This window comes from Polypterus senegalus, chromosome 11 (assembly GCF_016835505.1).
Source record: "Polypterus senegalus isolate Bchr_013 chromosome 11, ASM1683550v1, whole genome shotgun sequence".
Classification (NCBI taxonomy): domain Eukaryota; kingdom Metazoa; phylum Chordata; class Cladistia; order Polypteriformes; family Polypteridae; genus Polypterus; species Polypterus senegalus.
Genome location: NC_053164.1, coordinates 142,057,314 through 142,072,772, shown reverse-complemented (window position 1 = coordinate 142,072,772; position 15,459 = coordinate 142,057,314). Strand labels below are relative to the sequence as shown.

Here is a 15,459-nt window from a genome sequence, read left to right as displayed (position 1 = left end):
ATGTACAGATGGATTTCATTAAATTCATTGAACAGATTGAATTTAATTTAATTCAGCACTTAAGCATTCACACAGTGTTGTTCTAGCAACACCAATTCAAAATCCCCACTTAGCCAAACATGGACATTTTTGGGTTGTGGTAAGAAACAGGAGCAAATGTGTGGACACAGGAAAAATATGTAAATTTCATGTAGACGACATCAGATCTGGGACTGAAATTTGATCAACACTAATTTGTGACTGCTGCTTACTACTCTGCCATCCTCAAAAGCTGCTAATGGTGTTTATTATTAATTTTCTTCTCTTTGTAGATTCTGTGTCTACTGCTTCAGGGCCCCTCCTGGTAGAAGTTGCCAAAACCCCTGGCTCCAGTTTGGGCATTGCACTGACTACCTCAATGTATTGTAACAAGCAAGTTATTGTCATTGACAAAATTAAGCCTGCAAGCATTGCTGACAGGTAGGACAGCCTCCGCAATATGGTTATCAGTAGTGTCATGTTTTAAAAAGTGGAAAGGAGTCGTAGATTTAAAGAGGTGGAAAAAATTTCTATGCTTTTATTGTATTTGTATACATAGCATTTCCATAAAAATCAGTAAAGCAATATTTTGTTACAGTGGAAAATATAGACAATTTTTGTGCAGTTTTCTTTATTCAGTTGTTTAATTGTATAGTGGGTTGATTATAGTCACTAATATGATGATCTTGATCCTAAACAGGTGTGGTGCATTACATGCTGGTGATCACATATTATCAGTTGATGGCACCAGCATGGAGTACTGCACTTTAGCAGAATCAACACAGCTCCTGGCTAGTGCATGTGAACATGTCAAACTAGAAATTCTTCCTCAACACCAAACAAGACTGGCTCTAAAGGGTCCAGAACATGGTAAGATAACTTACTTTAATTTCTTTCCTCCTTTATGTTTTGAAATATTGTGAAAAATAAATAACTACTTTACAAGTAAAATCAATTAAAAAGTCTGAGCTAATATTCTGAAGTAAATATAATGACAATTTAACTGTTTTTAATGCCATAATTTAATTCTTTTAACAACTCCTTTTTGTGAAGCAGCCTTAAAGGAATTCAGCAGCAAAAAGCAGTGTTTGATTATTAATTTTAAATATTAAGCAAATGACAATGCAATTGATTTGTTGCTTTAATTATTCTTCATTTTATATAGTGCCTTTCTAACTGGCTTATGCTGAATGCTCTTTCATTCAGCTATTATGTACTTGTAATATAGTATTTTTCCCTAATGACTACCAACACAATTTTTTTTAATCACAGTCATGTAATTTACATTCTTATTCTGTTTATCATAAGTGCTATTGTGAGGAGATCTTTGAAAATGTTCAATGTTTCCACAGGGTCCTTTGTAACAGATCAGTATTTTGTTTGGAGAGCAAAGAAAATACAATATACATATACTGTACAAGAAAATGCAAACAATACATACAGTATGTACTGCGCATTTCTTTTAGAAATGAGGCACTTTATGTTCTAAATAGTATTTCAGGGCTATCGCAGTGTTGAATCCTAATGAATTAGGAGTGTACACATTTTTTAATGGAACAGCTAAAACACCCATTAGACCAAGCTTTAATTTTACAAAGAACTTTGGGAATTGAGAGCATAGGCAGTTAATGGAGCTGTGAAACTATTACAGAGATATATGTTCAATTGTCTTTTATACACTAAACATATCTCATTTCATTTCATTTTTACTGCTTATCCATGACTGGGTCAAGAGACAACAGTTTTTTTTTCCCAGCCACAATTACCAACATACTGTGGCATCCCAAGGCAATCCTAAGCCATCTGGGAGATATAATCCTTCCAGCAGGCCCTGTGTCTTCCCCCAGGTTCTCTTTCCAGCTGGTCAGGCCTGTAAAACCTCAGCAGGGAGGCGTCCAAAAGGCAACCAAGTAAGATGCTCGGACCACTTTAATTTGTTCCTGCAAAGGGTCGGTGACTTTCCTCTCTATGTCTCTCCCAGATGTCTATGCTTCTCAACTCATCTATAATGGAGAGCCCAGCCCACTGCAGAGAAAACTAATTTTCGCTACTTTTACCTATCCTTTTGTTCATTACCCAAAGCTAATGACAGTAGGTGAGGGTATAGTAACATAGATTGACTGGTAAACTGAGAACTTTGCCTTCTGGCTTGACACCTTCCTCACCACTACGAACTGGTATAGCAACCAAATAACTGTGCTTGCTGCCTCATTCTGTCTATCAGTCGATCTCACCATCCCTTTCCCTTCTCACTTGTGAACAAGACTCTGTGATTATTAAACTCTTCAACTTGAGGTAGTAACTCACCTACCACTCTGAGAGGATAGCCCATCTTTTTCCTACTGAGAATCATGGACATTTATTTTTTTTGAAATTTGATTAATTTTATTGCAGTCATTCCATACAAATCAATCAATTTTTACAAAAAGTAGGATTGAGAACTAGTTGACCCCCACCCCTGAGAGAGAGAGAGAGAGAGAGAGAGAGAGAGAGAGAGAGAGAGAGAGAGAGAGGCCAACGGAGTAAAACTTGTAAACATACCTAAATTGATAAGTTTGATAAGCCAATAGAAATGAATGGAGAAGAAAAAGAAATACAGAAATAATTGCTTCCTCTGTGCTTTAAGAGCGTATTCCAAAATATTACTGATTAGATCCTGCCATGTTTTGAAAAATATCTGTACAGATCCTCTAACTGAGTATTTGATTTTTTCCAATTTCAAATAGTATAAAACATCAGTTTCGCACTGACTTAAAAGAGGAGAGTTAGGATTCTTCCAGTTTAGCAAAATAAGTCTGTGTGCCAAAAGTGTAGTGAATACAATCACAGTTTGTTTGTCCTTCTCCACTTTAAACCCATCTGTAAGAACCCTAAACACAGCTGTTAATGGGTTAGGAGGGGTTGTGAGACCAAGGCTGTCTGAAAGGTAATTAAAAATTTTGGTCCAGAATGATGCTAATTTGGTGCAGGCCCAAAACATGGACCCAGTGAGGCTGGCACTTGATTGCAGCGTTCGCAGGTTGGATCTTGCCCTGGAAACATTTTGGAGAGTTTTAGTCGAGACAGATGTGCTCGATATATAATTTTGAGTTGTATAATTGTATGCTTTGTGCATATAGAGCTCGAGTGAATTCTCTGCATTGCTATTTTCCACTCCTTTTCTGATATATTAATTGAAAGATATTTTTCCCTGTGTCCTCTTGGATCTTTGAAAGGGAGGGACTGTAAAATAATTTTATATATTGCAGAGATGGTGTCTGAGTCCTTGAAATTGAGCAATATTTTTTCCAGCATGGATGTGGGTGCAAGATGAGGAAAATCAGGAAGGTTCTGTTTAACAAAGTTCCTAATTTAAAGATAGTGAAAGAAATGTGTAGCTGGAATGTTAAATTCAAAGAAACAGCACGGCTTACAGAGCTCGCCAATGTATTGTGCAAACTCATGTTTGTGATTATGTTTTGTGATGGTCTTTACATAAGAAGCATTTATATGTTGCTTAATGGATGGATGGATGGATAAAAGCCAGATCAAATGTTACTTATCTTGATTTATTTACTTATCTTTCTACAGTGTAAAGTCATAAGTATACTGCAGAGCTTCCTCTGTTTGATCATCAAGGGCATGCTCACAAATTACACGTGTGATGCCATGAAAAATACCTGCTGACACTTTAGTACGCAGGCAATGGTACAAGAATGCAGTTAGACTTTTTTTGGGTACATACACCATGCTAGTGTTTAGATCTGGAAGGTGTAGCTCTGGCAAGCTCTGTAAGCCGTGCTGTTTCTTTTAAGGACAGGTGATTGGCAGGATGATGGTGGACTTTGTCCTGTATCCAAACGGTGCCATCTTTCATCTTCTTGCCTGGTGCAGCTGCGTTGTTCTTATATGTGAGTGGACGTTTCTTGCGGGGAGGGCTTCTGTTCTCTTTCTCTGATCTGAGTTCACCTCTGTTATAGCACATCTTTATTTGAAAACAGCAGTGTCAGATCAGGGAGAGCATGGACGCGACTGGGAGAATAAAACTGAATAAAAAAAATGCTAACTTTGACAAGCACTATACATTTACAGCGGCTATTACAGACGCAAATCAAATGTATTTTTTTATTGTATAATATTAACAATAATAGCAGCTCTCTACTAAAAATGGTAAACTTGACATAAAATTATTACTAAAAACATGAAAAACATTTCTGTGTTAACTACATTTTACATAGATTGTTGTTGACAGGGAACACACATGAAATGTACATATTCCAAATGATGATGTACTATTTTATCCTATAAAGCTACAACACTTACACCCGAAGATAAACACTGAGCACGGAGAAACTCCATCCATTATCCAACCCACTATATCCTAACTACAGGGTCACGGGGGTCTGCTGGAGCCAATCCCAGCTAACACAGGGCGCAAGGCAGGAAACACACCCGCAGGACACACTCACACACACACTAGGGACAATTTAGGATAGCCAGTAAACCTAACCTGCACGTCTTTGGACTGTGGGAGGAAACCGGAGCACCTGGAGGAAACCCACGCAGACACGGGGAGAACATGCAAACTCCATGCAAGGAGGACACAGGAAGCAAACCCGGGTCTCCTAACTGCGAGGCAGCAGCACTACCCACTGAGCCACCGTGCCGCCCGCACTGAAAAACTTCTTTGTGACATGAGCTGCAGCGGTGGGCAGGGGGATGGGAAGCCAGGCTGCTTGCTGCTTATCGACAAATTTACAGGACAAAATACACTGACAGAGAGGTGAGAATGGATTTAAGATGGGCTGGATTTATGCGCTTTCTCGTAGACTCTATTCTAGTGTTAAAGTTATCAGCAGGACCTACCATTTAATGAAACAAATACAAAGTACCACAACAGCCTGCAGATACCAGAATAAAACTTCACTATTGACACCATCACACATCGCAACTTTTTTTTATTTATACATGTACATGCTCACTCATTAACACAGGTTTGTGGAGGAGCTGGAGCTGATATGTGGAGCACCTCCACTTCTCCACTCCACGTCCATCATTTGACACATTCACTTATTATGGGCAAGTTTACTGTCCAAGCGTGCATGTCTTTAGAATAAAAGAGGGTACCTGGAGATAAAATACACTAAAGTTTGAGAAGCTACAAACATGTAAATGGTATCAGGGCATGCAACTGAACGCTGAATTCTGCAGGTGTCAGGCAGCTGTACTAGTCAATAAACCATTGCATTTACATTTGTAAAATATTTTCAGACTTTTTAATATTTAAATGCACCAAATTATTACACTTTATGTAGATGTAAATACAAAACTTGAATAGCATTCTCAAAGTTGAGACTAATATATCATACAAGTCTATTTTGTGTTAGGTTTGTTTTTCTTTGTTTAGTGACAGTTTCACCTGGCTGTTTTTCTGCAGCAACACAATATTGAATGCTGAGAGAGAATTCTAACAGACAGGTTTTTTTTTTGCATCTAATTCACTCAAAGCCTAGTATAGTCAGAGTACCGAAAACTAGATCAATGGAAAGATATGTACAGTATATGTAAATATATCCAGTGGATATGCCTCATTATAACACAACCAGAAGTAGCTATAATGTAATATTTGTTTCGCTGAGTTAATTTTAGCACATCATACTATTAATGCAAAATTCCTTTTTTTTTTTTCTTTTTTAAAAGTCAAATAGTTCTATCGTGTATCCACTTGGTGGTCTTATACAAGTGAAAAGTTACAATTCCTTCTCTCTTTTTTTTACTTTAAAGTTGTGGATTTTATCTAGCGCTGTTATGTTCTTCAAATAAAAAGGAAACCAAAACTACATAAAATATTTCAGAGAGAGCTTTAAATTTAGGATTAAGTCTCTTTCCTTCCCTGAAAAGAAATATGTTTGCAATTTTTACAGATGACACCTGTATAACTATGTACAATATAGGAACTGGAAGTAAACTGATAGCAGCAATAAGCATAAGATAACATGTTGAATGTAAACAAATACTGAGGTAGTGCCAGCCAGTCTCTTCATATATTAGAACATTAGAACAATAGTGATGAGAAAAGGCCATTTAAACCAACAAACTTTATCAGTCCTGTTCACCAGTTTTTCAAAATAACATTCAAACGAAGTTTGAAGTTCCCCAAAGTTCAACAGTTTACCACTCTGCTTTAGAGCTTTTTTAATTTGTCTATCGTTCTCAGTGTGAAGGAAAACTGTAATAATTGTGCAAAATTTACTCTTTAACAAGTTTACATCTTTGTCTTTTTGAAGACATCATTTTAAAGTGCACGGTGACACAGCTGTAGCACTGCTGCTTCTCAGTTTGGAGACCAGGGTTCGTGTCCCGGGTTCTTCCTTTCTGATGTTTGCATGTTCTCCCCATGTCTGGATGGGTTTCCTCCAACTGTCCAAGGACATACAGGTTAGATGAACTGGTGATGCTAAATTGGCTCGTGTGTGTGTTTGGGTTCGCCCTGCAATGGAATGACGCTTTGTCCAGGGTTTGTTCCTGCCTTGTGGACCCTGGTCTGGAATATGTTGGTTAGAAAGTAAAGTGACATTTTAAAGAGACAGCTGAGACTCACCATAATAATTCTCTTTGTAATTATGAAAACTTCAGGCATGTGACCTCCTAATCTATGTTTCTTTAAACTGATAAGGTTCAGTTCCTCCAATCTTTCCTCATAGCTTATACCTTGAATTCCTAGAATGAGCCTAGTCACCCTTCTCTTCCTTTCTATAACACTGTTGTATAATTTCTGTAACCAAAAATTAGCATTGTATTATACTGGTGAGTTATATAGCTTAGCTATAATCTCCCTTGACCATTACTCTATACATCATGACATACATTATAACCTAACAAAATTTTGACCTACTTAATTGCTTCTGTATTCTATCCAGGTGTAGAGAGTAATGAGTCCATTGCTACTTCAAGTTCCTCCTCATAAGTTATAAATTCAACTTCCTCCTTTGTGAATTTAAATCTAACATTTAAACCTACAGCTAGTTTAAATCTTTAATTCCTTCTACTTTAGTATAATTGTGTGTAAGAACAGTGATAATATCTAGAAGTGGCACACTGAAATTTTATGGCTTATTGAATGGAGAATAATTTTGAAAGTATTATGGTTTTTTTTTCCCAATTAGACTATAACATGTTTTGTTAATGTTTGTTTTGTATTTTTACTTTATTTAGTTTGCCCAGGGCCCTACATTGAAAGCATTAACAGATACAGTCTCATGTTGTGAAAGGCACTACATGAAATAAAGATTAATTTGTAAAAATATTAAGGTGCTTGTCTCATGTTTTCATGCTGTTTGACCTGCTACATTATTTATTTTGCCTTGTGTCTTAGAATGCTTTTTAAAATCACAACTGTCTCCCATTGAATTTGCAGGTTGTCAAACATCTTGGAGAAAAAGAGCGCACTTCATTAAAAATTAATATCATTTCAGTGTGCACAGTATGTCACTCTTGTGCTGTCATTCAGGTTTTTTATTCTTCTTAAAAGAAAAAACAAATGGCACTGATTTTTAGGCATTGAGGAGATTCTAATAATGGAATGGTGAAAGTGGTACTTTTATTAGATGGTACAAAGCCAGAAGCCATATTGAAATGCATTTTCCTAATAAGCAATTTGATGGCTTAAAATCCAGTTTTAATGAATACATAAGTAAAATTAATATGAATAGAATATCACTGATTACTGGGTTAAGAGCTGACAAAATCTGGAGAAGTGCGGTGCATATAGATTGTAAACCCCAGTAGAATAGGTGTCATTTTTTGGTTCATGCTTGTAGCTGAGGTTTTTGATCAGTTCATCTTCCTGTTTACCTTCTTCAGCATTCACAAGCTCCAGTGTGTGAAGCTGACTTTCTTAAGAAACCACACAGAGAAATGCAATTTTTTCAAAAAGAATTTGCATATAGATGCATATAAAGTGAATGTGTGATCTACTTCTCTTGTTTATCTCAAGTGATTTTAAAAATTATTCAGCAAGTACAGAATAGAACCAGGTGTACACAGTAGTGTAGGCAGTTATCAACATTGAGTTATGCACTCCTACATTTGTCACTCAGTCTTTATTTTTATAGCACACCTTTCATACTGCATGTTCTCATTCATACTGATAAGCTTTGGCATTCTTATATGCACAGTATATAATTCCCAATACAGAATTTTTTGTGCCATCTCATACCTGACAAGCTTTGAAACACAGTTAAGATTTTATAACATTTTCAAGAACATTCACAAAAAGACAGAATGAAAGAGAGTGCATTTGTGAATTCTCAGAATTAGTTTAGAAACTAATATAGTGAAAGGTATTTAACAAAGAGAGAATTTTTTTTCTACTTTCTATTCCAGCCACTTTTAACTTACTTTAAGTCTTATGTCTTCTTAAATAAATATTTTACAAAGACAAAACAAATCATTGTCCAGATTTTTTGGTTTACTAGTTTTATTTTGCTCTACTAATTGTACATGAAGTTTTATTGAAAGAAACTAAAAAAGTTTTCTTTTCAAGCAGTCTAATGATGCAGAAATGGAATCTGTTTCCTTGAAATATTTGGAAAAAAAGCAGCAGTAATCAACAAATGTATCAGTTAAAGGGAAGTTTTACCATGAAATCAAAAGCTTGATCTGGATGATAACTAGAAGCACTGGTGTGCTCTGGTGTTCTTTCACTGAGCAGAAGGATCTATCCACATTCAATCAATCTTACTATGCTGCCATTATTATCCTACAGCTCTTACCTTGGGTAATAACTGCATTACCTGTGCACTGCGACAGCACTCTGATTAGCATAGGTGCACTCTGGACGTGGTATTTTTTATTTGCTTTCTGTTTTGCATTTTATTCTGGTCTTTTAGTTACCTGTCCCAGTATTCTGGTGCTTTTTATTTATTTTCTCTTTCCGTTGATATGCAACCTCACTCATCCCTTCATCCGGACAGTCAAGGTGCAGAGGAGCAACAGACAGTCCACCTGGGATTCTTGCGCCAACAACAACAGCAACTTCCTCTCCTACCAACATTATAACACCTACCACCCTGACCATTGCAGGACGCAGACCTTGAAATACCAGAAACCCTCTCCAAACAACCTTCGTAATGTTCCTCTCTTTCTTCTTCCTATTCCTTCTTTTTGTTTCCAAGTCCTTTCCTGTTTCTGTGTTTCCCCCTGTACCATTCTCTCACACAAATCAGAACTCACAGACCTGTTTGCAGGATCTGTGCTGTCACTGGAAGGAAGCAGCCTACATATAATTGCTCCTTATGTGCTACTTAACACTAATTGTGGAATACAATTTCATATAAAATCATGGATAGAAATTTATTAACCAATAGCAAAATATCACAACATGTTGTAGTATATTACAAATTCTAGTCCACCATTGGCTTGGTCTACTGATTTAATAAGTAGGTTTATCCAAATTTAATTACAAATAAGAAATACTTTCTAGACTCTGCATATATACACCAGTATCTGATATGTGACTGCCTATGTGTGTACAGTTTATGCCTGTAAATGATATTGACATGAGAGACATTTTTCAAATTGGTATTATCCTTTTATCCCTTCTCCTCCAGCAATTACAGCAAATCGCATAGTAGCTTGAACTCCCTGTCATAACAAATTCACCTTTTGCTACCTTCCAGTGGTGCTGATAATTATTTGATGCCTGTTGTTTTCATAATTTTATTTCACATTACTTGGACTCTCACGCTCAGTATTGAGGTGATCCTCTATGTGTGCCAATTTTCATTCCAGCCAGATTCTTAACCAGTTACCAGGTGAACTTTACCAATGTAATATGTACTGTATGAACTAATTTCGTAGCACTTAATTATACCATGGAGTATCTCAAAGGAGAAATAGAATTATAATTATATAGAATTCTTCTCTTATCAATCTTCATAATTAAAAATATTACAAAAATGGATGTTTTCTAAGATAAAGAGATTTTCTACAGCCATAATTTTAGCATATTTAACAAAATTATAGTACAGGTATGAAGAAGAAACAGTCTCTTCCACAACCCTGTCTTCCTTATCATCTCTTGGGTGGTTTAAAATCAGAAAGACAATAACTTAATTTTGAAAATGTTGATCTCTTTCTAAATATCTAAAACTTGTAAGAGTGTTTTTACTAATTGTACAGACTAAGACCTGAAATAAGCAAAAAAAAAAGAATGAAACTGAAAGCCTGAACTGAATGGAATGAAAACCAGCTCTCCCTTATACTGTGTTTGAGATCCTCTCTCCAGCTATTCCTCATCCATGATTCTTTTTATTTGCACAAATCATTTTCATTCATTTCTTTTCTTTTTATTGCTAGCTCCTCTTTCTTGTGTGTGGTGGTTCTATTTCAGTGACCAGATGGCTGTCTGCGTGTTATTTGTTTTTTTAAGGGTTGTACAAATTATATTAACTTCCCCAAGAAATTGCTTTTTAATTATTTTTCTGATTTTGTTCTAACTTGTTGGGGAAGGAAGGGTCCTTCAATTGAAGACTTACCATGTTATGCTAGAAATATGCACTATCCCGCATAACTGGGAGCCATTGATGGAAGATCATTTCTTAAAGTGAGATAACAGTAGTGTTTGTCCAGTACATAACTGGAGAAAAGATGGAAATTTTAATGTCTGTATACAAAGTAAGTGAAATATGTTCTTAAATGTGGTGCCTGGGGAACTTTAAATTGCCCATATTCAATTTCATTGTATAGTAATATAAACTTGAGGTCTAAATGTATAAATTCAGAAAAGTCTAAATCTGTTTAAAAGTTTGTTCCACAAAGAATTTTCCATTATTTATTGTAGTGCATTGAGTGAATTTTGTCAGCATTTCCATGCCCGATTTTGGAATTAATGATCCTATCCCATGTCTGTGCTATTTACATTTATAAATGGAAATGTGTTTACACATACTTTTCAGGTTATGTGAGATATGTGTACTGCACATGCATTATAATGTGACAAGTGTAACTTGAAAATATGTATTCCCAAATGTTTTTCTATTAATATTCTCCAGTGTTCTATTCTTTTGAAACAAAGCCTGTTTGCTAGATATGGAGAGTCCTCACGCCGGAATATATTTCAAGTCTCAGCATTTTCTGCTGTGATTTCATGTACCTCCATTGAGAGAGGAATGTGCATACACAGTGGCAGATAAAAGTGAAGAACTCTATTATTAATGTTTTTGATATATCCCAATGGCTGGAGAACACTGAATAAGATAAATAACATTTTAATATCTTGCAACTGTCATCTCTCTGTCCTTTTTATGTTTCACATTTTGCACAAAAGTTAAGTAATAAAGATATATCATTTGGTAAAAATCTGATTTGATTATTTAAATTCAGATTACATGTTGATGAGCTGATTTAAAATGGAATTTAATATGAAAGCAGCCTATTTTTTAATAACTGGATACCATGTGGTCATTGGGTATTTACACCAATATGAAATCTGTGATAGATACTGGTGTGAAAACATTAGTATCAGGTTATGTCAAAAGGTAGTTTAAAGATGGAATTAGGAGTTTGTTCCTTTCATATCCACAAAAGTGACTTAGTCTACACTTGTTCTGATCTCTTGGAGAGTTAGAATATATGAAGCTATAGGACTGCTGAAATATTAGCCATGCAAACCTTAAGACAATGACTGCATTCTTAAAATATGATGATTGCAACATCAAAATATGTGAGGGATGACCAAAATGTATTGAGCCTGGCGTATTAAGTGCAATAGCAGTAAAACCAAACAAGTTTTATCTTTCAGCATAATTTCTGTGAACACCAGTACATTTGTTACATTTGTCTGCAACATTTTGTCTTGCTTGTGCAATGACTCCTGTATAGCTAACATGACATTTTGAACATTGGCAGAACACATTCCATGGAGGTAGTGTTGCAGGTTGGGCAACATGTGGTAGACTCATGGGTCTACGTCTGGAGAATGGGGTGGGTATAGCATCTCTTTAATGTAGTGTGAGCATGAGCAGTATCATGAAGCAGCAAATGGGTGGCTGGCAGCTTTTCCATACTTGATGGACACAAAAATCATGCAAATCATCGTAATATTGACTAGTTACTTGGACATGTGAAGCATGGAATCAATATGATCTACACTCTAAACATAATAAAAAATGTGAATATGATCTTGCTGGCACTAGTTTAGACCTTGAATTTCTTTCATGTTAGAGGATCACCATGCTTTCATTGTTTTGATTGTTGTTTGGGTTCAGGGTCATAGTAATACATCTTAGTTACTCCTCAGTTATGAAGCACTACTCACAATTTTCCCTGTCCAAATTCATTAACTTAGATTTCACCTCAGAACATCGAGTATTAGACACTGGAACAAGTACTGGGCATTGCAGCACTCCAAACCCCATACACAAGTCCCGAGTGCAAGTACAAGATTTATTAATAAAAGTTCCATTTGCAAAGGCTTCTTAATAAACACAATCACAATTCCGATCCCTTCTGCTGTTCTTCCACTCATCCCAGACAGGCTTTGTCCTCTTGCACATGACTTCCAACGTGCCTGGATCAGGTAGAGCGGCTTCATTTATCTTAGACCAAGGAGTACTTCCAGTTTTAGGGCATAGCCCTTTGAAAACACTTTTTGGTTAAATGGAAGTTCCATAAAGTAGGGATCACATAAACCTGTAGCACTCACTGGCAGCACCCTTGGAACCTGACAAGGTTTCCCTGTGGGACTTCAGTTCCCAGTATGCCTTGCAGGTGTTCACCCAGGTACTCTGCTACCTAGTGTGTTGTGGCAGTATGTCACCCTGCCAGGTTGTCTCCCCCTGTTCTTCCATTCTCCCGGCCTCTCTGCCCGTCAAGGGATTGGAATCCAGGGGACACCAGTTCATGCATGCCATCCATCACAAAATGTTCTTCTAATATTGATGCAGAAAGCTGGCCAGAACGCAAGTCATTTCTGAGATGTGTCCTGCTACACCAGAATTCTGTAGCCCATCTCTTGACTGTCACATGGGAGGGGGGAGTGTTTTTGGACGGGCCTTTGGTTCTGGTGCACATCGGTTAGGTGAATCACCAAAGATTCATTGTTGTCTAGTGTTTCAAAATCAATAATAGTAGATACTTGCTTTTGCTGTTTTTGGCACCAATGCTGACCTCATTTCAAAGCAAGAAACTCTATAAAGATGCTAGTATATGGTGTAGAAATGAAAGAAGATTTAACTTGGTTATCAGTCTTCCACACAGTGTTATTTTTTATTTTATGTGCAAAGATAAAGTGGTATCACTTGTAGGGCATTTTGTTGCTACTAGAACATAAATAATGTTATTGACCCATAATGTTACCAAAAAAAAAACTTTATTGATATCAACTGTAAGCAAAAGTTGATTAATACCATTTGGGAGACACAATATTGCACTTTTTCACTTCGTGTTTTTTTTTTAGATAGCCAAAAACTCACATTAACAGAATTATCATTTTTTTTAAACAAGACGTTCCTTTCTGGTACCAAAAGGAAAAACTAAATAGTTTAAATATTTCAAAAACTGAAAGGCAGTATGGAAAATGGAATACATCTCCAGGGATTTGCTTTCATTGGTATAGTATGTGTTATCCGCATGTAACAGTTTGCTAACCAGTTGCATTAATACTCTTAAATTTGTTAAAAGACTAAGTCTTGCATACTAATTCATGGTTGCAGAGAAATAACCTTTTCTGGAAGATACCCAGTGTATCTCATTATTATTTAGTACATGTCAATCCTGATTTCAGTGACCGTGTCTTTGTCTCAAATGTTTTTTGTGAACAAGATAGAATTATAGTTCTTGTCTACTTGAATTAATTAATTTAAACAGTGTTTGTTTATCATTTGGAACTTGGCATGGCATGATAAAGAACAATATATATGTAATGTTTGTATTTTCAAAGAAGTATTATTTCCGAAGTTTGCAGAGTATTTACAAGGTCCTCTGTATTAAGGCTAACCGTGTAATCAAGATATAAAAGGGCACAACTTCACTGTTTACTTTCTCTAGTCGCTTCACACCAAAGAAACAGCGCGTTTCTCAAATAACAGTCTAGCTTTTTTAGAACTAGAGAACCAGATTAAAATGTATCTTTATTACTAGAGTTCCCCAAAATCCAGGTTTAAGAACTATAATTTCATTTTAGCTATTATTTGTTATGAATAAATACTGTCAGCAACTTTTCATTCTAAATAATACATAAAGCAAAATGGAACACTTTGAATTACAGACAATAAGCATGCAATATTGGCCCTTCAAGGTGTTTCAAAATTAGATATATAAAAATATATAATAAAAAGGCAAAGGCCCAAAGTTTCTGGCAGTATTTATGATTATTATTGTTGTGTGCTGTGTGGTTGTATCGGCAGTAAGGAGCATTTATAAGTTTTTCACTTTGATTTTTTGTAGCCAACTTAATAATATGTATTTGTATTTTTGTTTCCTCTGTTTTACAGCCTTGGTGTCTTCATCCTTTTCACCTACCTCCATGAGTGCATACAGCCTGAGTTCACTTAATGTTGGAACCCTACCTCGCAACTTGTACCCAACTAGTCCCCGTGGCACTTTGTTAAGGAGGAAAATGAAGAAAAAGGACCACAAGAGTTCACGTAGGTCTCTTATTTTCTTCTTGAATGGACATTCTTGGACTTGTAATGGAAAATGTTTCTTTGGAAATTTAAAATTAGACATTTTGTGCTAAAATATTTAAACCATAGAATGCATGGAACTTAAGAGATAAACTAAAACTACAGGCATCATGTCAACTACTGCATATAGTAATAATACTCACAAATAATAGTAAATATGTTTTACATTCCATACTAGTCGGAGCGAAACAGAGATACTGGTGATTGTGACTTGCAACGAAATGTGTAACGAAATAAAGAATTCTGTATATTGCTATGATTAATGATCATTCAGATTACAACACTGTAGGAAAAAAACACATTAAATCCATTTATTGTACATTTTGTCAGATCACCTTATAATTATTTTTAATTAATGCTTGAGTAAACAGTATTTACAAACAAAACACAAAAAGGCAAAGCTGATGATCAAATGCTTTGACACTAATTGTGTTCAGTTGTTTTCCTGCATCTTTGGGTAAAGAGCAGTCTGTTTACTATTACAATGAAAAAGATTAGCCTCTATGCACCTTCTTTCCAGAGATACTAATACAGTATGAAAACCGGATCAGAAGCGTACGGTCCAATTATTGATGAACTTCTGATTTCTGATGTGCAGTTTTCTTTTTCTTCTTCTTCTTTGCAATAATCCATTACCAGTGTAATATACTGTAGTAAAACTTCTAGGGGTCTTCAGGTTGTTTTTTTCTCCAGAGGACCGCACGTAACTAGTATTTAATAATTGTGAATTTTGGCCTAAGTCAGCCTGCTCTAACACACCATTACTCTCAGGCTC

General features: G+C 35.9%; 1 protein-coding gene across 11 annotated transcripts in view; it reads left to right on the top strand.

The window, feature by feature from the left end:
- The window catches only part of grip1 (glutamate receptor interacting protein 1), a 572,286-nt gene that overhangs the window by 490,212 nt on the left and 66,615 nt on the right, over nucleotides 1–15,459 (top strand). For 8 of the 11 annotated variants that reach the window (XM_039769728.1, XM_039769724.1, XM_039769720.1 and 5 more), the window contains 4 exons: nucleotides 312–459; nucleotides 719–888; nucleotides 8,973–9,125; nucleotides 14,493–14,645. In XM_039769728.1, the coding sequence (XP_039625662.1) occupies nucleotides 312–459; nucleotides 719–888; nucleotides 8,973–9,125; nucleotides 14,493–14,645 (624 nt within the window). The remainder of the gene's footprint in view (nucleotides 1–311; nucleotides 460–718; nucleotides 889–8,972; nucleotides 9,126–14,492; nucleotides 14,646–15,459) is intronic. The other 3 variants (XM_039769727.1, XM_039769729.1, XM_039769731.1) reach the window with 1 other exon arrangement.